Genomic DNA, 21890 nt, shown 5'->3' with positions numbered 1-21890 from the left:
GCACATGACAGGCACCGTGGAACCCCTTTACAGATGTTATCACATCTCCAGTTCCCTGAGTGTTTTAAGAGGGAAAGAAAAGGAGAGGAAGGAGGAAGGTCCTTCTTCAGAGGTCCGTCCAGTGCTTTCCCAGGGCCAGGCCCAGGTCCCACCCTCTGAGATCTGTCTCTGGCTTCGCTGTCCCAGCTTCCTTGACTCTCCTTTGCTAAACTTCCTCATCCCTTCAATCTGCGTATGTGAGTATATTTTCACAAGCTGCCTTAATCCTCACTGCAACAAGCAGCGCCAGCGGAGGTCTCCTCTTGCTGAGTGGTAAGAGAGGCATGGGAAACAGAGAGGAAGGAGCAAGTACGCAAAATCCTGAAGAACTCACTTGTGAAAACCCCACCCCCGTGCCCCACCCCAATCCATACTCCCTGCAGCGGCCAAAATACCTTCCTACAATGCCAGTCTGATCAGGTCCCTTTTCCACTGGGTAAACACTGGCTCAGTCCCCTTGGGATGAAGTCTAACTGCCCTCTTCTGGTTTCCAAGGCTCTGTTAAGACCTAAACTCAGGCCCGATCAGCCTTTCAGTTTCTGGGACAAGCGCAGCCCTCCTGCCTTCACGTGGGGTGCAGGGGCTCGTCCCCACTCTCAGCCCCACACAGAAGCCTCCTGGATTCCCAAGGCTGGTCAGTCGCCTCCTGGCCTCACTGTTCCCCGCGCTTCTAATGTTGTAACTACTCGCTTATTGACCGAATGCCCACCTCCTGCCCCCACCGTGTAAATTACCCAAAACAGGGCCACATCTGTCCTGCTCACTGCTGTGTCCCTATGACACTCAACACATGTGCTGCAAACAGGCAGGTCAAGTGAATGGCTCCTGCCCTCCAGGGGTTTACTGGGGTGAGGACTAGAGCATCCGCGCATGGCTCCCCTGGACAGCTTCACTGGCTAATAAACCCACTCGACAAAAATAACAACAGTATTTTCTGAGCACTACTATGTACCAGGCACTGTGCTAATGAATAGGTGATTTACATCCATGATCTCATTTAATCCCCCAACAAACCTGCGGCAAAGTATCCCCCTTACTCCACAGGTAAGGAGCCGGGGCTCAGGATGGCTAACAGACCAGCCACCAAGCCTGTGGTACCTTTACTGCTCTGACCTGGACCCTGTGCTGTCCTGTTGCTTCTCAAAAACTAAAGTCCTATGAGTGACTGACCCATTTGACAGGTGGGCAAAGTGAGGGACAAGGAGGCCAGCGGCTCACTGGCCAGAGCCAGTTGCTGCAGGATTCCCAACACTACCCCTTCCAGGAGTGGGACCTGCCCTGCTGCCCTCGGCCACCCCCTGCCTGTCTCCCCACCCAGCCCCGGCCCCAGAGAGGCCTGCATACTTGGCCCGATTTTCTGGAATGGTTCCGGGGGCTCCTCCTTCACCTCGTCAGTGGCCACGACACCTTGGTCGAAGGGGTCTGTGGGAGAACACACGGCCCTTAGCACCCTGGTAACCAGGTCTTAGAGCTCAGCTGGGGACAGGGAGGTGGGCTGCCACCGAGGACTTACCTGCCCGATTCTCAGGGGCCCCTTCCACACTAAACACTGCGCCCGGGCGGGAGGCGGCAGCCGCAGAAGGAAAGAAGCAAACAGGAGCCCTGTTAGTCCCCGCCTCTGCCTGATGCCCCAGGCCTCGGTCCCACAAGCCTGCTTTAGCCACTGTGGATGCCCCAGAAAGCCAGGGGCCCCGGGAGGGCACGTCCTTCTGTTCCTCATCCTCCCCATGGGGCTGGGACCCTCCCCATGGGCTGGGACCACCCCAGGGCAGGAAGATGCTTTCTGGCTGGCCTGTTTTCAGATCTCCGCCATTCACTGGAGGGGCCAGGGCAGCAGAAAGAGAAGGAGGGATAAGGGGACGGGAAGAGAAAGAGGAGGAGAGAGGAGGGGTGGGCCAGTGGTTATAGGGATAGGGCCTGGATGTCAGGGCTTGACTCCGGCTGTGGGTGTGGGGCTGGAGAGGGAACTTTCCAGGATCCTCTCCCAGGCGAAGACCCTATTTCCAGGATTCTTAAGATCCCAAAAATAAATTACCTAAATTTATCGTTCTAATTTCTAACTCTATAATCTAAGATGCTAAAATAACATCATTCATTTTTAAAAATTGCTTTAATTTCACCAGAGCATGTGAATACTCAACATGAAATTGTAAAACGAACTGATATAAAACTGCTGATATTCGACTGATTTTTGACCTACAAAAATGGCAACTTCACTTGGGTTACCCTAATCAGAAGCATATATAGAGGGAGCATGGTGGGGACCTTCCCTCGCCCAGAATCCTCGTAAGCTGGTTACTCTGCTCGCTCGCTTGCGGTCTGTCTGCGGCCTGGCCTTCCCTGGGTCAGGGAGGGAGGGGAAACTGAGGGTGGGGCGGGGGCCTGGTGAGAGCCCCGGAGAGAGGTCTGTTTACACGACTCCACTCCCCAGGGGTGAGGGGCCTGACTCACCATCCACCGCGTGCAGATCTCGGTGTTCCTGGAAGCAGCTGTAGTATTTGTACTTCTTCCCACAGATGTCACACGTGTACCTGAAGTTGTCTGTGGAGGACGGAAGGACACAGGGTTACCGGGGCTTCGGGCCCTTGGGGGCCGTGAGAGGTGGGTCTGGGCCAGACTGGGCCCAACTGATGATCCATGGAGAGGAGCCCCTGGGGTGTTAAGAGTCTTCTCCAGAAGGAGACCGGGGAGCCTGGAAGTCACTTTCAAAGGCACTCCCAATGGGACCCCGTGTGTGCTGAGCTCCTAAGGGCCGGGTTCATAACTGGCCCCCCTTCCTTTGTGAAGTTCTATGAGAATAACCATCCCGGGAGCTGGTGATGGACAGGGAGGCCTGGCGTGCTGCCGTCCACGGGGCCGCAAAGAGCCGGACACGGCCGAGCGACTGGACTGGACGTGTAGCACTGCACTGCGAGAAGCCAGGCCAGGAGCCGGCGGGCGTTTCCTGCCTTTGTCCCTGCAGCCAAGGGAGGAAGTAACAACCATCTAACACTCAAGGCCACCGAGGATCGGAAGGGACCTGCCGCGAGCCCCACAGCAAGGCAGCCCTGCACGCGGCCCTTCGTGGGGACCAGGCATCCAGCATCCTACCGGGCCCTCCATCTCCAAGCCTCTGCCCCAGCCAGCCACGGAGTGGTGCGGGGAGAGGTGGTGGGGGTGTAGGAGAGTCTCGGTCCTGGCCTGCCTCACCCAGACTGCCAGCAAGTACCAACCCCACCATGGGACTCAGAGTCCCCCATCTCCTGCCTAATTTGGGAGAGTGGTAGATGAGCCAACTCCCAGGGCCTCTCCCATGCTGACGGTTCCAGAATTCCAAGCCTGGCACATGATCTTCGCCCGTGGCCAGCAATCCAGCACAGACAACCTCCCCCATCAAGTGCCATCTGGACCATAATCCTTCTCGGACATCTGGGGAACAGAGGTGGATAAGTCGAGGCCACCTGAGTCTGCTGGTTCCAGGTGGGTTCCTGCCCCTGCGATGCCCCCATACTGGTCACTGCTGGTCGCCCTGCAGCTACCTGCCCCGTGTATATCATCTCTGTCCACACTGCCTCTCTCCTACCCACTGGGCCACGTACATCTGCCACCTCTGATGGGCAGAAACCCCCAGCTTTCTGCCGCTAAGAAGCGGCCCCACCCTGCTCTGTCAAATCCCAAACCACTGCACGGATGGGGCCACATCCCCAGGCTCACCTAAGGGCTGGAGGGAATTAGGATGGATTTATACCCAAGGGAAGAAAGGCAAAATGAGTTTCTCGTCAGTGAGACCATGTCTCCAGAACCCCAGGAGAGCTCAGCGTCTCTAGGAATGCCACTGCCAATCTGCCCTGGGAGGCAGGCAGGCCCTGTAGGCAGGCTCCCCAAGTTTGAAGTCAATTTTACCACTTTCAGATGTCATTAATGTTGGACATGTGCCCTAAACTCTCCACACCTTGATTTTCTCATCTGCAAAATGGGAATAATAATAAAAAAAAATTCTTCATTTCCCAGAATTGTAATAAAGAATAAATGAGCACAAGGCATAAAGTGAAGTTGCTCAGTCGTGTCCGACTCTTCGCGACCCCATGGACTGTAGCCTACCAGGCTCTGAGGAGCCTCTCAGTCCATGGAATTTTCCAGGCAAGAGTACTGGAATGGGTTGCCATTTCCTTCTCCAAGGGATCTTCCCAACCCAGGGTCTCCCACACTGCAGGCTGACGCTTTACCGTCTGAGCCACCAGGGAAGCATGAGGCATAACATGCAATAAATATTCAGTAAATGGCACCTAATATAGTTGAACAAAGGGAATGAATGCAACAGTGGCTAGAAAGCTGGATGTCGAGCTCATCTTCGAGGCTCTTAGTTGAGAGACTGGTAACTGGATCTATGCCGCTATGCATGCCTGTGCTATTTTTCTAAGAAATACATGAAAGATCCCTGGACTAGAGGGGTGAGACTTGGTTTCTCTGCCCACCTCCACCCTAAACAAACTGCGTGACTTCTATCCGGGACTTGGTATCCTCCTTTGCAAAAACAAGGCTGGACTGAATCTTCTCCCCAGGACTCCACGGCCAGGCTCCTGTCACATGCTGGGGTGTGAAGACATCAGGCTTTATGAGCAGGCGTGGCTGCTTGGGGGGTCAGGGCAGCAATGCAAGATTGAGGGTCAAGTCGAGCACACTGGCCACGGGGAAAGAATACTGCAGGGAGGAAGGGAAAAGTGACGGAAGGACCAAAAATACCTCAGTCCCCAAGTCCTCCACAACCAGTGAGCCTCCGGGAACGACGGAAGCCAGATGGAGCATAACAGGGCATTGAGAGGCTGCCAGAGAGGCGGGGGCCCAGAGAAGTCAAGAAAGGAAAGATAAATAGGGAAGTTCTTCAACTGTGCTGCTGACCACAGGCAGGTGAAGAGAAGGGAGCTACTGAGGGAGAAGGAGCCAGGGGCCAGGCAGGGGCAGGGTGGGGCTCAAGGAGCGGACACAGGATTTGCCATCTCCTTCTGCAGGCCTGGGGGCAGATCCTGGCCAATCTGATGCTCAGATTCTCCAGAAAACGAAGGGTAGTCTCAGCCGCGCCGGCCTTTCATGTGGTGTAAGAATCACGTGGTAAGAGTCCCTTGGACAGCAAGCAGATCAAACCAGTCAATTCTAAACAAAGTCAACCTTGCATATTCACTGAAAGAACTGATGTTGAAGCTGAAACTCCAAAACTTTGGCCACCTGATACGAAGAGCCGACTCACTGAAAAGACCCTGATGCTGGGAAAGACTAAGGGGCAAGAGGAAAAGAGGGCAACAGAGGATGAGATGGTTGGATACCATCCCTGTTTCAATGGACATGAGTTTGAGCAAACTCTCATGCTGGGAGGTGGTGATGGACAGGGAAGCCTGGCGTGCTGCAGTCCATGGGGTCACAAAGAGTTGGACATCACTTAGCAACTGAACAAGAAGAATCCAAAGAAAGAGTGGATGAGAAAGCGCCTCAGAAGAAAACCTGTTAGAACCCAATGGAACTAAGGTCCTTCCTACCTCCTTGAACTACTCTGTTTTGGATTTTCAAGCAGTGGGGGAGTCCTGTTTATTTATCGTTTTAAGAAACTTTTTCTGGTGGTATACCAAACAAGTAGAACAGAGGTGCCCAAACTGTGGCCTGCCCAGCATCTGTTTTGGTCAAGAATTCATTTCCATATGGTCCCTGACTGCCTTCATGCTCCATGGCAGAGCTGAGCAGATGTGATGGAGACATCTGGCCTGGAAAATCTAAAATATTTACTCTTTGGTCCCCTACCAAAAAATACGCTGACCACTGATACAGAAAAATGTACAAACCCTAAATGTTCAGTTCATCACCCTGTCAGAAGCTGCAAACATCTGTGTAGCCAGTACCCAGCTCCAATCTTGAAAGCCAGAAGCCCCTTTCCGAGGGTGACTGTGGCTCTGACTTCCTGCATCATGAGTTAGTTTCCTTCTGCCTCTACACTTTCTATACACAGATCGGAAGAGGAGGAACTCTTTCTGCCGGGCTCCTTCTGCTAACGTTCCGTCTGTGGGTAACACACACTGCTGTGTGTAGCCACCGTCTTTCCTTCTCACGGCTCTACTGTAGTCCTGTAGTTCACTGTGAGAACATGCTGTGAGTTACTCACCTATTCAGCTAGTCCTGGGTGGTTTCTGGTTTGAAGCAGTTATGAACAGTGCTGCTAAGAACATCTTTTTTAAAAAAAATTTTTTTTGATGTGGACCATTTTTAAAGTCTTTATTGAATCTGTTACAACACTGCTTCTGTTTTCTGTTTGGTTTTTTTGAGGCATGCAGGATCTCAGCTCAGCAACTAAGGATCGAAACTGCACCCCCTGCATTGGAAGGTGAAGTCTTAACCACTGGACCCTCAGGGAAGTCCCTGCTAAGAATGTCTTAATTCCCAGCTTTGGGTGGACATGTGCACACACACACCTGGGAGGAGAACTTCTGGGTTCTGGAGCTCAGGTCTGTTGAGTGGGGAGAGGTTCCACCCCCGCCTACACCCTCTGGCTGGCTGCCTACCAGCCCTGTGGGTTTAGATCTGGAGGGAAGGCAGGCAGGGCCCCCACAAGCAGCCAAGTGGAACACTGTCCCCAGATGCTGAGGCTCTGTGCATCCCCAGGGCGGGGACACCACGCCCCAGGATTCATGCCTGTGAGTGCTCCTGAAATAACTCTCCGAAGTAGCATTTCCCAAACATCAGTTATGGCGACCGACCCCCGACCCATGCGTGCATGAGTGCGTGCTTAGTCGCTCAGTCCTGTCTGACTCTTTTGCGACCCCATGGACTGTAGCCCGCCAGGTTCCTCTAGCCGTGGTATTGTCCCAGCAAGAAGACTGGAGTGGGGTGCCATTTCTTCCTCCCTTCCTGACCCAGGGATTGATCTCGAGTCTCCTGCATTGGTGGCGGATTCTTTAGCACTGGAACCAACAGGGGGTGCCCCTCAACCCATGCTGTTGCTGCTGCTGCTAAGTCACTTCAGTCATGTCCAACTCTGTGCGACCCCATACACGGCAGCCCACCAGGCTCCCCCGTCCCTGGGATTCTCCAGGCAAGAACACTGGAGTGGGTTGCCATTTCCTTCTCCAATGCATGAAAGTGAAAAGTGAAAGGGAAGTTGCTCAGTCGTGTCCAACTCTTCGTGACCCCATGGACTGCAGCTTACCAGGCTCCTCCGTCCATGGGATTTTCCAGGCAAGAGTACTGGAGTGGGGTGCCATCGCCTTCTCCGCCTCAACCCATGAGTGGGAGTTAAAAGAACAGAGTGCACACACTGGGTCCCTTTAGGGGTGCATGTACATATTTTGCCAATGAAGGGCCCTGAGAAGTCTCCAGCAAAGAAACATGTTCATCTTGGCAGAATTCAAGGTTTCCCCAGGTGATCTGGCCAGAGCACCCTTGATCGCCTGTTAACCTCCCTAGGACGACTATGCCATGGAGCACACTTTGGCAAAGGTGTTCTCAGGTGCCTCCTAGAAGCCGCCCAGGGCCATCTTGGGGTGTAGAGTTGAGAGCTTCACCCCGGCCCTGGCTCTCCCTCCTCTCCCCACCCCTGGCCCTCTCAGCCCCCGCAGCCCAGGAGGAGGGAAAAATACTCACTGCCTTGGGAGGCTCCCTCCCCTGAGGTGGCTTCAGTGTCTGTAAGAGAGAGAGAAGAAGGGGGTGAGCCGACCAGACAGTGGAAGGGCCGCTGCCAAGAGGGAGAGAAGCCGAGAATGTGGGGGCCAGGAGAGGCCAACGCTGTGAGCCCAAGGATGCCCCTGCTCCACTCAAGATCAGGCCCAAAGCCTTCCCTGGGTTTCTTGCCGCCTGGCAGGCCTTGACCTGGTGCCCTTCGTCCCTACCTGCCAGGGTCAGACTCAGGGAGCGGCAACCACCCTTCCTGTCCCCGGCGTCCTCATCTCCAGCAGGGTGCTATCCCGTGAGCAACACACGAGGTAACACGAGTCCCTTCTGGCAGAGGCCGCTGACACCGGGCGGTTCCGAAGCCCCTTGGGAGGATGCGGGCCCACGTGCGGCAGTCCAGAGCACTGCTGGCAGAAGCTCGGGGGGACGTCCTGTGCACTCCTCCCCACTCCATCCCCACCCCAGGGTGCTCCCCCAAGTTAAGGAGGCCTCTCCCCTTCGCCTCGGGCCCCACTTCCACTGCAAAAAGTGCTCTGAGGTCGTCCTCGAGGGGTCGGGGTGGAAAAAACAGGCAGGGGATGGGGAGGACGGGGTCCCTTGGCTCTGCCCCAGCACACGCCACTCACCGCGGTGTGCCCGGACGTGGGTCTGGAAACAGTTGTAATATTTGTACTTCTTGCCACAGATTCCACACTCATAGGACCCTGGAAACCAGGAAAGAAGGGACTGGTCAGCCAGCATCTGATGCCCACAAGCATGAGGCCCTTGGTGACAACTTCAGGTAACAGCAGGTGTGCTCAGCGGGGTGCAACTCTTTGCCACCCCACAGACTGTAGCCCGCCAGCCGCCTCTGTCCGTGGAATTTTCTAGGCAAGAATACTGGAGCGGGTTGTTGTTTCCTCCTCCAGGGGATCTTTCTGACCCAGGGATTGAACCCACATCTCTTCTATCTCCTGCACTGGCAGGCAGGTTCTTTACCACTGCGCCACCTGGGAAGCCCCAGGTAACACCAACTCTGTGCCAACAGGCTATCTTGTTCCCTACAAGCAAGAGGGCAGTAAGGACCAGCAAAGACAGCCCTGAGCTGGAGGCCGGGAGGCTGGGGTGGAGTTCAGGTTTTCGTCTCAACTCTCTGAGTGACCTTGGCAAGTCACTTCCCACCTCTGGGCCTCAGCTTCCAAATCTGTAAGACACAGAATGTAACTTCTAAGGTTACTCATAGCTATTCCTTGAAAGGAAAAAGGAGATGAATGTAAAAGAATTTCAGAGTAAGGAATAAACTGCACCCATGTAAGGAAATCATCCCTTAGCTGCAACAGAATAATTTCCAGCTACCACTCCTCCTTGTCAGGATGGACAGAGGTTAAGAGGACAGGCTTTGAACCAGACACTTCTAGATCCCTGTCCCTGTTCTGCCACCTACCAGCAACACAACCTTGGTAATTTCCTTGAACACATGAAGCCTCAGTCTGCTCAACTGTAAAATGGGGCTAAAAGTACCTATCTCATAGGGGTGGCTCCATACAGCCCCCAGAAAGTGCCCAGCCCTACTACGCACGGGTCTGGCAAGGAGAGGACCCCTCTCATCTACTGAGGTGCCATTTTATTTCCTCTGATGTGCAGAGATCAACCTGATGTAAATGCCTGACTCCAGCCCTCTTCTAGGCCCTTCTGGAGTGGGTAGCCATTGCCTTCTCTAGGAGATTTTCCTGATCCAAGGATCGAACCCAGGTCTCTTGCATTGCAGGCAGATTCTTTACCATATGAGCCACTAGAGAAGCCCTCTCCCAGAGGCAGGGAGACTGAAATGGCTGAGTTCCCAGCGGGCACCAAAGACGGGTCAAAGGCAGAGCCCAGCCATGCAGGGCAGGGCAAAGACCCACAGCAGGGAAGCCAGCAAAGCCTGGCAGAGGCCCCAGGAGTTGGAAGGCCCTGCCCATCCCTCACACAGACCGAGGTCCGAGCCCCATCCTTCCTAACAGAACGGCCTTGGAGCCTGCACACACAGAGAGTCCCAGGCCCCACTCCACACTCAGGGCACCCGAACGGCTGGTTTCCCCCTCAAGTATCCACAGAGGATTCTGATGCTCAGCAACTAAGTGTGGGAACCACTGGTTTAAAATCCAACAGCTCTGGGATAGAGTCTCAGCTCAACCATTTACTGGCCAGGCGTTAGTCTCCTTATTGGAAAATATGTATGGGAGACTGAATGAAGAATGAGTGGTGTTCCCGCCACAAGACCAGATAGTGAGTCGAGGCACCACCAACCTCCCCTTCTGGGGGTCTCACCCAGGCCCAGGGGCCGTCTGCGTTAGTTGCTCAGTTGTGTCTGACTCTTTGCGACTCTATGGACTGTAGCCTGCCAGGTTCTTCTGTCCATGGGATTCTCCAGGCAAGAATACTGGAGAGGTTTGCCATTCCCTTCTCCAGGAGATCTTCCTGGCCCAGGGATCGAACCCAGGTCTCCTGGATTGCAGGCAAACTCTTTAAGATCTGAGCCACCACTGGGTGTGAACTCCAGGTATCAGGTTAATTCAGAAGAGCACTGGGCTTGGAAGCCTGACGGTGAGCTCAGCTCTGCCACCCCCTCCCTGGCTGTTTAATAGCAGGCACACTCCTTTTCCAGTTCGAGCTTCAGCTTCTTCACCTGTGAAACAAGACTATGATGCCTGTGTCTCATGATCAAGGTCAGGATGAATGAGCTACAACCCATGAGTCAGCAGGCCCACCAGTGGGCAGCGCCACTTGGCCACCGTGGGTCCCTCAAGGGGACGCTGTCCTCCAAACCAGCACGGGATTTCAGTTCAGTTCAGTTCAGTCGCTCAGTCATGTCCGACTCTTTGTGACCCCATGAATCGCAGCATGCCAGGCCTCCCTGTCCATCACCATCTCCCAGAGTTCACTCAGACTCATGTCCATCGAGTCCATGATGCCATCCAGCCATCTCATCCTGGGTCGTCCCCTTCTCCTCCTGCCCACAATCCCTCCCAGCATCAGAGTCTTTTCCAATGAGTCAACTCTTCACATGAGGTGGCCAAAGTATTGGAGTTTCAGCTTCAGCATCAGTCCTTCTAAAGAAATCCCAGGGCTGATCTCCTTCAGAATGGACTGGTTGGATCTCCTTGCAGTCCAAGGGACTCTCAAGAGTCTTCTCCAACACCACAGTTCAAAAGCATCAATTCTTCGGCGCTCAGCCTTCTTCACAGTCCAACTCTCACATCCATACATGACCACAGGAAAAACCATAGCCTTGACTAGACGGACCTTAGCACGGGATTTAGCATCCTGTTATTCAACAGTTTTATATGTGTTACCCCTGTCTCACCGGGAAAAATATACACACACGGAGGGCAAAGATCAGAGCATATATTTCCCTGTCTTTAGCCCCGTGACTGGCACACAGCAGGGGCTCAGTAAATTCACAGAATCCTGCTGTTCTCCTCATCTGTCACTGAGTAATAAAGACCTGGATTCCCTCCCTGTGCTTCCACCCGCTCCTCAACAGTTTCTGCTGATTCCCCTTCAATGATTGGGAATTTTCTGAACATCTTCAACGGGCCAGGCACCGAGGCCCCAACCATGAGCAGGACGCGATCACTGCCCTCTGCCTGATGGGAAGCAGACAGGCCACTGGGCAAGGGGACCTGCAGGGTGATGATGCTATGACAGCCAAGTGCAGGACCTGGTGGCCACAGTGAGGGACCCTGACAAGGCTGCAGCAAGGGTGGCTGGTCAGGGGACTTGAGCAGGCAGGAGGAGGGCAAGGCAAGTGGGAGGTAGAGGGGCCGGAGCCCCATGGAAGGCGAGGCAGGGCTCTCTCTCCCCAAAGGACCAAGGCCACAGCCTTGTTCAGATTTGACCCACTTCCAGATGAGGTCTTTGCCCTTCTCTGCCACAAGACTTGGGCCTCAGTTTCTCCAACTGCCTTCAATGACCTGAGGTCTTTCCTCAAACTGTACAGTAAGTGTGTGCTGATGGACGGAGCCTGCGGGCTGCAATGTCCCCAACTCATTCACCCAGTTGACACTGTTTATAATCAGGTCAGTCCCACTGGCTTCTCCCTCAACCCACAGAGCGCCGAGGGTACCTGCAGCCTTGCGCACAGACATCCATCCATTCAGAGTCAGAGGGGCACAGTTCACCACCCTCGGGCCCTCTCCTGGCCCCAGAGCAAAATGGACCACTTGCCCGGCATGCTGAGTCTCAAGACTGAACACTGTGCTGGCAGGAGGGACACCTGAGCTCAAGGCCCTGCCTGCCCCTCATTCACCCTGGGACCCCAGGCTGCAGGTGCCCTGTCTGCAGAAGGGTCTGGATGGGCAGAGGGGTTTGGGGCATGGGGCGACTGCAACAGAGCGGCAGCCCTACAGGGCAGCAGCGCCAGCGAACCTGGGTTCAAATCCCAGCTCACCACAAAACAGATGGGGCCCTGGACAAGCCAGGGAAAAGCCCACACCTCAGGCTTCCTTTCTATAAAATGGACACAGTAAAATAGTGCCCATCGAAGGAGACGGGGTAGAAATGACATGAGCAATAACACTGAGACCACTCGGCACAGTGCCCAGTACACAGCAGACACTTGGTAAAGGAGAGTTGGCATTACTGTCAGTTTTCCCCGAAGCGCTCTTGGACCCAACTTCCTGAATGGGTCCTGGGAAGAGGGGCCCATAGTCAAGCAAGCGGGAGGCATGGCCCATCTGGGTAGACACGCCCAGGAGCTGTGCTGGCTGGAAGAGGACCTGCAGTAAAGGAACGCAACTGACCGTTAACCCCAGGTTTCCCAACCAATTTGACCACAGAATTTCTTTCTCTCCAAGGCTCGTTTCAGAGCTGTAGTCTACAGCAAGTTCTGCCAAAACGGGCCCCACACTCCCAACACCCAGATTCCTGCACGCTCTACCAGCCCTCCAGCAGTCAGCTTCCAGGGTCCCAGGCAGGCTCAGATTTGCTAACCGGGGGCAGTGATGGTGTAGAGGAGGTTAGGGTCAGTCTCTGCAGATACTAACTGGCCCTGCGTACTCAGGGGTCTGCAGTTGATGCCGACATTCAGCCATACCTCCACCCTCATGCTGGCCCCATCGGGTCCTCCTGCCCCTCAACCATCACGTACCAGATGCACGTCTCAACGCTTGGTCAAAAATCCAGGTCCCCGAATACTGACCTCACACAGATCTGCCGTGGGGGCTGCCATTTGGTGCTTTTCCATCTGAATCACGTGAAAAATCAGAAGGAGCCCGTAAAGATGGGGTGGGTTGGGAGGGGCCAGGTATGAAGGACTCTCGAGTCTAGGGCTGGCCAGTCCCCTGAGCTCTCAGCACCTCAGTTTCCCCATCTGCGCACGAGATGGATGGACAAGGTCATGCTGCCTGCTTTTTCACTGAACAGCTTGTGCTGGCTAAGCGGCAGCCATGCTTCCCCAAGGGAGGCTGGGGTGTGGCAGAAAGCAGCAAGCAGCCACAGGACCAAATGCTCCTGAAGTTTTGTGCTTCCTCTGTCCTGACTTAAAATATAGATAGAACATAAAAATATCCATCATGAGGTTCAGTTCAGTTTAGTTCAGTCGCTCAGTCGTGTCCAACTCTTTGCAGTCCCCTGGACTGCAGCACACCAGGCTTCCCTGTCCATCACCAACTCCCGGAACTTGCTCAAACTCATGTCCGTCGAGTCAGTGATGCCATTCAATCATCTCATCCTCCAACGACCCTTCTTCTCCAGCCTTCAATCTTTCCCAGCATCAGGGTCTTTTCAAATGAGTCAGCTCTTTGCATCAGGTGGCCAAAGTATTGGAGCTTCAGCTTCAGTATCAGTCCTGCCAATGAATATTCAGGACTGATTTCCTTTAGGATGGACTGGTTTGATCTCCTTGCAGTCCAAGTGACTCTCAAGAGTCTTCTCCAACACCACAGTTCAAAAGCATCAATTCTACAGCAATCGTGAGGTCATAACCCAACTTTTCTCGCCATAATCCTGCCAGCAAAATGACCCTCCAGGGGCGATATGCCTCATGCATGCTGTGGCCTGGTATCCCCCTGGCCCGTGGTCACCGTGTACCCCAGGCTGATGCAGTGGCAGATGGAGGGCCCTCTCGGGGACTCTCACTTCCGATGGTCCCCGTTCCATCGCCTGACTCCCTGCCCTGCACGCTTCCTCAGTCTGCTTCATTTCCCAACTACTCTCCTGTCCTGTCTCTGTCTTTCTTTACTCAGTGCAGGTGCTACAAGTCTTCACTTGTGCCTCTCCAAAATCTCCGCATGGGCTGGTCTCTGACCCCACTGCACCCCACTGCATGGGTGGGAAAGCAGCAATTTGCCCACTTCACACAGCCAGCGGGTGGGAGTGGGGCGGGGTGTGAACTCGGGGGCTTCTCACCCATCAGCTCAATCCATCCTCACAAGTCCAGCACAGAAAGGTGATTATTATCCCCATTTTTCAGACGATGGGGCAACACAGATCAGGCTGAAGGTGGCCTGATTTGTCCTGCTCCGGAGCCTGTATGTGATCACAAGAGGGTCAGCCCCCGGGAGCAAGCAAAGAAGAGAGGGTGCCTGCTAATGGCTACCATTTACCAAGCATATCCAGGCTTTTTGTTTCTACCCTCCATCTTCCCAGAAGTCCCAACTCAACACCCACTTCAACCATGAACGTGAAGTTTCAGGCCCCAGAGCTGGGGCCACTCACCTAGTGGCTAGTGAGCAACTGGGCTCCAGGCTGGCCCTCAGGGATCCAGAGCCAACCCACCATCCTCACGCCAGGTCCAGATGCTGTGGGAGCCGTGAACCCCTGTTGGACATGGAGCTTTCCCAGCACTGGGGAGCAGAACCTCCTACCATGTCTGGCACCACAACACGACCCCCCAGAGCACCGTATCAAGGGCCTGAGGGTGGCTGGCAGAACACGCCAGACACGGATTCGAGTCTTTTCCTCTCCGCGTCCTGCTGTCACCAGTAACACAGGAATCAGTAAGTACTGATGAACAGCATCTGTCCAGCACTGTCTATAACAACCTGGCAGAGAGCCTGGCTCACGCTCCCTCCCGGAAGCACTGGACAGACCAGGTTGGGCCAGGTGAGAGCAGGCAGGTGTAGCTTCCAAAGCCACAGAGGGGCGAAGTAGGAGGCCGCGGTAAAGGGGCAAAGTGGGCAGCAATCCTCAACTCTATTGTGCCTTGTGCCCGTCGAGCTCCTGATCAGTTCCAACGCCTTGCAGGACACACAGGATGCACCAAGGCAGAAATCCAGCGCAGGTGAAGGAGAGAAGAAAAACACAAGGCGGGCGGACGGAGAGACCGCAACAGGCAACCCTGTATTTAGCGCAAAGCAACTCGGGAGCGCAGTGCTCGGGAGCGTCCTGCCCACTTGATTCTAACATGCAGCAGAGCTGGGCCCACGGCCTACTGGGGGACAGGGACCCCAGAGAGGTAAGCTGGAAAGAGGACAAGCAGGTTTCCTGAGGCTCTCTGGGCATGGACTCAGAACGAATGTCCTTGGGCCCAGGTCCTCCACACAGAGTACAAATCCCCTGGGGGTGCTGGAGCACAGGGAATTTTAAGAGGATCAATTCCCAATTATCAATTGCCCAACGCATTTCTTCCTAAAACCCTAAAACCAACGGGCCAGAGGACATAGCAGGCAGGGAGGCCGTGCTCAACTGGTCTCGTCACCACCACCCATTTCCACACGGCTAACACGATGGTCTTTTCACTCACCCCTAATTCCCCTACAGTGGCGTACAAGGGGGGATGGACATCTGAGAGCTCCAAGCAAAGAGAAGCTGGACTTAGAATGCAGGTGCATCGAATGACTGGGAATAATTCCTTTTGTAAATTGGGTGATTTCTAATTCTTTGCTTTCCACAAAACTGAAGAAGGATCTAATGGAGTTGTCAGTGAAGAGGCCATTGAAAATAATGTCTGATGATAGACCCGTGTGATTTTTGGCATGCAACTTGGAAGGAGTTCAAGGAATTGAGTGACACTGCTGAAACAAGGTTCCATCCTATCCCTGGCTCCTTATTTATATGGTCAAGCCTTCTAAGCACTTACACTTAAGAAAATGGAAAAAAAGGAATTAAATTAACGCTGAATCTTGTCTCGCTCAACAATAAGAGATATTAATTCACAGAAACGTGAGCCAATGGAAGAAGAAAGAAAGCCCCATCCGAAAGCCCCATCCATTTCATTAAGAGATGCATTTTCCATAAAGTTTTACTTTTACGTTTGCTATTTATCTAAATTTGCTTTTGACAAATTATATGCTAATAACAACTCGATCAGGGGAAAAAATGTTTTAAGACGTAGAGCTTTATGATCCCAACAAATTTTTTAGAAATTTCTATTTCAATTTATGTACATCTTGTTGTGGGAGATGAGTGTGAAACAGTGATCAATAAAAGACTCTCAAGCATAAAAAATATATTACAGTAGGATAAAATCCTGTGAGAGAAGCGGACTGGAAATACGAGTTCAAGGAGAAAAAGGAAAGATGTAAAAATCTCTGACTGTTAAAGACGAGCCTGTTCATTACGTTTTTTATTTTTATTTTTTAATGAATGATGGTGGATATCAGAAACGGTGGAGTTTGGAGTCCCCTGGATACATTTAAAAGAGTAGTTCACAGTTTTATTTCCAAAATGCCACATTTTAAAAAACACAGTACTCCAGAAATTCTGTCCTTTGCTATTATTTAAACTTTGGATAGAAATGTTGGATGTCAACTCAAAAATGTGGAAGAGAATACAATTCCTCAAAATTCTTTTAGGAGATACTGAAGAAAAGAAGTCGGAAGCCTTTCCGCTTCCAGAGGTAACCCTGAACATGTCAACATCCAGGGCTTCGGCTGCTACCACCGGCCTCCGTTTTGCATATTTTGTGTGCCAAGTCGCTTCAGTCGTGTTGTGTCCAACTCTCTGTGACCCGATGGACTGTGGCCCGCCAGGCTCCTCTGTCTCCAGAATCCTGGAGTGGGTTGCCACACCTTCCTCCAGGGGATCTTCCTGACCCAGGGACTAAACCTGCATCTCTTACATCTACCTGCATTGGCAGATGGGTTCTTTACCACTAGCGCCAGCTGGGAAGCCCCACTTTGCATTTTTGGTCCCCTCTTACAAACACTTTCATACCAATCACTTTACTCTGACATCAACAATCCTACTAGAAAGACAGGTAGATTTTATTATACCCACTGATCAATGAAGACCTTATGGCTCAGAGAGGTTAAGGGGCCCATGCACAGCCCCACAAGGGGCAGACCCCAAGTCTCTCGGCTTACAGGCCAGGGGTCTTTTGCCATGGAGACCCTCCAATCAGGACCCCCAACCCACCTTGGACCACCTGATGAAGAGTCAGCAGCAGGGATAAGATGCTCCTGGGAAGGAGGCCAGAACCCTTCCTTTCTGAGTGGCTGCAGCAAAGAGCTGAGGGTTGCTTCTGGCAGGCTCAAGCCCAAAGCACTGCCAACACCAACTGAAACAGGAAACTAACTATCAGCTGGCACTACGAAGCAGGACCCACCGCTCAGGTTCATAACAGACCAAAACCCACATGGCTGTGTCTGAATGGCTGTCTGCTCTTCCGCTGCTCCTTCCAGAGCTGTGGCCAAGCCCCCACCTCCTTTTTCCCCTCCTCTCCTCCCCCGGCAGCCCTGTGTGTGTGGAAGCACCCCAAGCCCTGGTGCCCAAAGCTTGCTGCCTAGAAACATCCTTGCAGGATCCAGGCTCCCAGCTGACTGACTCTCCCTCCTGTACCAGATCTAGGGACCCCCTTCTGCTCACCCATCTCCAGGACAGGACCTCCCTCCCTCACAGGCCTGTCTTCAGTTACCAAACACTTTCTGTAATCACAGAGCCCTCCCTCGTACTGATTTGCAATCACCTCCTGGTGATTTTCCTGCACTGGAGTTGGGGCTACTTGGAATGTGTCTGCTCGGTCCCCTCCCATCAAAATGCTGTAAGTTGTGAACACTTATATTCCATCATCTCTTCTGCACCATTCCTCCATGGGCTGCATGCTTTTTGCTGTAAACCCAGCTTGGCTTGTCTTCATCGCCTAGGACAAGGATGGCAGCAAGCAGGTGTCCATTTCAGATTTTTCAATTCTAGCTGACTGGCCGTGACTTCTCAGTGGACTGTGCTGAGAAGGATTCTGAGGTACACTGTTGGGACATGTGCAGCCAACAGTTAGGGATGCCTTTCACTTTTGGTTTTACCCAACAAAGTTGTCATGGTCAATATTATCTCTGCTCTTCTTGCTATAAAAGAAACTTGATATGTTGCTCCCAAGCTCCATAATGATTTCAATGGCAGTGACATTTCTTTCAAAGGTGAGAAGTACCCTTTTTGGTACAAAAAATTTCTGGGTAGCAGGGAACTAGCAGAGACTACTTGCAAGCCTGGCAGCCAGCCTCCTGGGCACCGACGCCCCTCCCCATGCTTCTCGTCTGAGAAGCTGCCAAGTGCCATCCATGTGTCCACGACCCAGGCTCCTCCTTAGGAAGTGTCTGGGATAATGTTTGTGTCACTGGGAACACTGTTTATCCGATGGCTATTAAAGGGCCAGTGAGGACCTGGGGGTGGGGACAAGAGGGATGGAGCTCAGAGAGCAGGCAAACGGAAGGTTCCCTCATGAGATAGCACTGGCTGATCGAATAGGAACGCTATTCTGTTCAGTGACAGAGCTGGCCAGAGCCCTCTGCGTCCCTGCCAAGTGCCTCGGGAACATGTTAACTCCACAGTGCCCAGCCACACTGTAGCACAAGCTCATTCAAAGAGCAACTCTAACCAGCATTCCGCCCTGGCCACAGCCCAGGGACTGCCTTCCCTCCTTGTTTTACTTCCAGGAGCAGGTGGGACGGGGTGTTATGAAGTGGAGGTGCCAAGTCTTCCATCTCCCAGGGCTTTGCTTGCCCCTCTGTAAAATGAGGGCGCCGCGTGCCAAATCTGTAGCACGTGGGGCTCCACTGCCCACTTCCACATCCATGGTAGACATCAATAATCAATCATGCCACCCTTCAGAACCTTCAGCACGGAACTCCTAATAGCCAGCAGCGACTGCTTGGACTTGGCCCATCAGATAATGTCTACACGCCATTCTGAGAAGGGATGAGTTCATAAGGTTTCATTCTAACATCAATTTTTTTTTTAATTGCCTTTCTTTCTGGCTACTAAAAGGCCAAGCCAGATTCCTTCAAGCCTGACCCTTGGCAGAAACTACACCCTCAAGGGGCAAGGTCAGCCTTGATGGGTGTGAGACAACCATCACCACCAACAGGAAGTACCCAGCTCCAGCTTTGGTACCAGCTCCCAAATGGCAGCTCCACAGCTAACCATGGCTTTTAAACCTTTTCCACAAGGGTCCTCAAAAGCAGTTTACTCAGAAATCTGAAAACATCCTGAAAGTCCCTGGATTTTGGCGGGGCAAGGCGGAGCAGTACTAAAAGGAGCTCAGGTGAGAAAATCAAGAAGCCATGTCTTCTGACACCTCATCCAGTGCCGACTTTCTTCCCCATCCTATTTCTTCTCTACAGCACACTGGCTTGTTTCTCAGACTTGGGGGAAAAGCAGAAACTATTATTACTCTTTCCTTTTGAAAGGGTATGTTATACTATCAACTCGAGTATTACTGAGAATAATGGTGAATTATTTACTAAGTACGACGTTGACTACTTTATACACATGATCATGGTGCATCCTCACAAAGCCCCATGCATTTGCAATTGTGAGAACTGAGGCACAGAGAGGTCAAGCAGCCTGCCCAAGCTGTAACAGACACTAAGTCAGGGAACCTGCGTTCCCAGGTTGAAGAGCCGAGGTTTTCCGCGTACAACACTGTTCCCCACCCACTGCCCCTTTGTGTGGTTCCCACACTCGTGGGGTAGCCAGGACAGGGAGCATGCCTGCTTTAGCAGGAGAGGAGAGCGAGGCACAGCAAGGGCAAGGAGCCTGCTGCTGAGAAGCAGCTGAACTGGAGACCAGCGTCCGTGGCTGGCACGAAGCCCTGGGGCCTCTCACTGTGCAGGCAGCTGACCCAGAGAGGACACCCCAGCATTTCCTTAGCGTGGCCGCTCCAGGCATCCCCCCTGAAGCCTGACTGCCGACCCCATCTCAAGATTTAGATTCAACTACCCTTCACTGGACATCTCCCAGTGAAGGGCATACATAGCTCCTGAGTCCAGTGAGTCTTAAAACACCGCCCACCCCGCAAAAGTGAGCATGGGCAGATCATCTCAGTTAACGAACACCTCCCTTATAGGCTGACACAGTCCTTGGCCGTGGGGTGTGAAGCCGGGTGGAGGGAGCTAAGACAAGAGTCCCAGAGCAGACCCTTCTTTCACTCGACACCGGGCTAGGTCACTCACGCTCTTCAGCAAGCATTTTTGGCTCATTCACCTTCTGTCTCAGGGGAGGATGGAGCTTTCCAGCCTCCCTGAGGATGCTCCCTGACTCACCCGGACGATGCCAGAAGCAGGCTGCCAGCAGGACGCTGGAGCGACCCGGGCGGGGCATGGAGACCACCACCAGCTGAGGCACAGCGGGGAAAGGGAGCTCGAGGCTGATCCCCAGCGGTCGGGAAAAACGGCAACAGGACTTGAGTTTAAACTCGGGAAAGAGAGCTAGGGGAGCCTCCCCCCACCAGGCCCTGCCTGCCTCTCACAGGACAGGAGCCTGGAAGTCAGGAGGAGGTGGGCAGAGCTGCCCCAGGAGGGACAGGCAGGTGGCCTCCTGAGCACGCGAATGCGGAGGACAGCAAGGATGCAAATGGAGGTCTGGGAACCGACCAGGCAAGGCCTCTGTGCCAGGATGGGACACGTGGACTGTAATATTTTACAGGCCGGAGTTGCAAAACTGGTGGCCCATGGAAGGACTCTGACCACAGATATGTTTCCTTTGGCAGATTTTAAAAGTCAAATTAGTCACCAACGTTTAAAGCCAGAATAATTTACCTTAAAATTCTCATTTCTGGCATGCGCTGTGTCCAGAGATCTAGCCACGCTGAGCCCATCTTCCTAGTTAGCTACCGTAACTCTCCAGCTGGACCCGAGCCCCACCACCTGCCTGTCTGGCTCATCTCCACGACGCTAAATAAACGTATCTGTTGGGCCTTGCGGGCATCTGCGTTTGCAAACCTGGCAGGACTGTACGCAGCCTCGGAGGGGTATCCCCTGGCTCACGCTGAGAAGCGGGGAGAGATGGTTTCTAAGAAGCTCATTTCTCTGAGCTCCTCGGAGCCCAGCCCAGACCACAAGTGGTAGAAGAAAGTGCCAGACGACGACTCATCCGATCCTGATCAGACAACTAATTTGAACAGGACCCACACTGAAAGCCGCCCCCGGGGAAGCCCAGAAGGAAGAAATGCAGACGGGCATTTAGGACACTGAGTGCTGTGTGCTGTGCTGGACGCACAGTGGAGGGATTCCACCAGGCCCGCAGGAAGCTCCAGGCATCTGACCTGAGCGAAATCTTAAAGGACAGGTCAGCTTTTGCCACGTCAAGTGGGAAGACAAGCGCTCCAGAGCAGAGCTGAGCAGGTAAAGGTGAGTGTCAGGAGCCGAGGCCCTTCCTTGAGGGCAGAGGGGAGCCACAGAAGGCCCCTTCAGCCAGGGAGGGGCAGGGATCCCAAGCCTGTCTCCTCCAGCACTCTGCCGCACATTCCCGCCCCGGCCCCGCGCCCGACCCTTTGGAGAGGTGCTCACCCAGGGTCTGCTGGTTGCGGACGCCGCCGATCACCACGCAGATCTCGGCAGGCACATCGCCGGTGGTTCCGTCCTTGCTGACTGCCTTCTTCTCCTCCTTGGCCTCGCCCTGCCAGATCACCTCCTGGATGTAGTCGTCCGGCAGCTCCGTCTTGACCTTCACCTCTGTCATCGTTCCCTGCTCGGCGCTGAGCGAGGCCTCAGCCGGTGCGGGCTCTGGCCCCTCCAGCTTGGTGCTTTTCTGGCTGCGCTTCAAGCGCTCCCTGGCAAAGAAGACAGTCTGCTCAGACTGGACCCCAGCACCGCCCCAGACCTACCTGGAAAACCCCCCTCCCAGTCCAGGAGGTTGCAAAATGTTCAGCTACAGACCCACCTCTCAAGTAACCATTACCTTAAAAAGCACAGGCCACTCAGGTGCCCCTGAGGATCCTCTAGGGAACCCTGGGGGCTCTGAGGAACACAGTTTGAAAATCACTGGGCTCTGATGGCTCCAATTCCACCCATTTTGCTGATAGAGAAGCTGAGGTCTAAATGTGA

General features: G+C 53.5%; 1 protein-coding gene across 1 annotated transcript in view; it reads right to left on the bottom strand.

The window, feature by feature from the left end:
• ZNF618 (zinc finger protein 618) overlaps positions 1-21890 on the bottom strand; it is a 116317-nt gene that overhangs the window by 45832 nt on the left and 48595 nt on the right. The window contains exons 4-9 of the mRNA XM_052644566.1: positions 21354-21616; positions 8295-8372; positions 7642-7680; positions 2491-2580; positions 1553-1588; positions 1384-1461 (exon numbers count right to left, since the gene is read on the bottom strand). Of these exons, the coding sequence (XP_052500526.1) occupies positions 1384-1461; positions 1553-1588; positions 2491-2580; positions 7642-7680; positions 8295-8372; positions 21354-21616 (584 nt within the window). The remainder of the gene's footprint in view (positions 1-1383; positions 1462-1552; positions 1589-2490; positions 2581-7641; positions 7681-8294; positions 8373-21353; positions 21617-21890) is intronic.

This window comes from Budorcas taxicolor, chromosome 8 (genome assembly GCF_023091745.1).
Source record: "Budorcas taxicolor isolate Tak-1 chromosome 8, Takin1.1, whole genome shotgun sequence".
In the NCBI taxonomy this organism is placed as follows: Eukaryota; Metazoa; Chordata; class Mammalia; order Artiodactyla; family Bovidae; genus Budorcas; species Budorcas taxicolor.
This window is presented reverse-complemented; position numbering and strand designations above follow the sequence as displayed.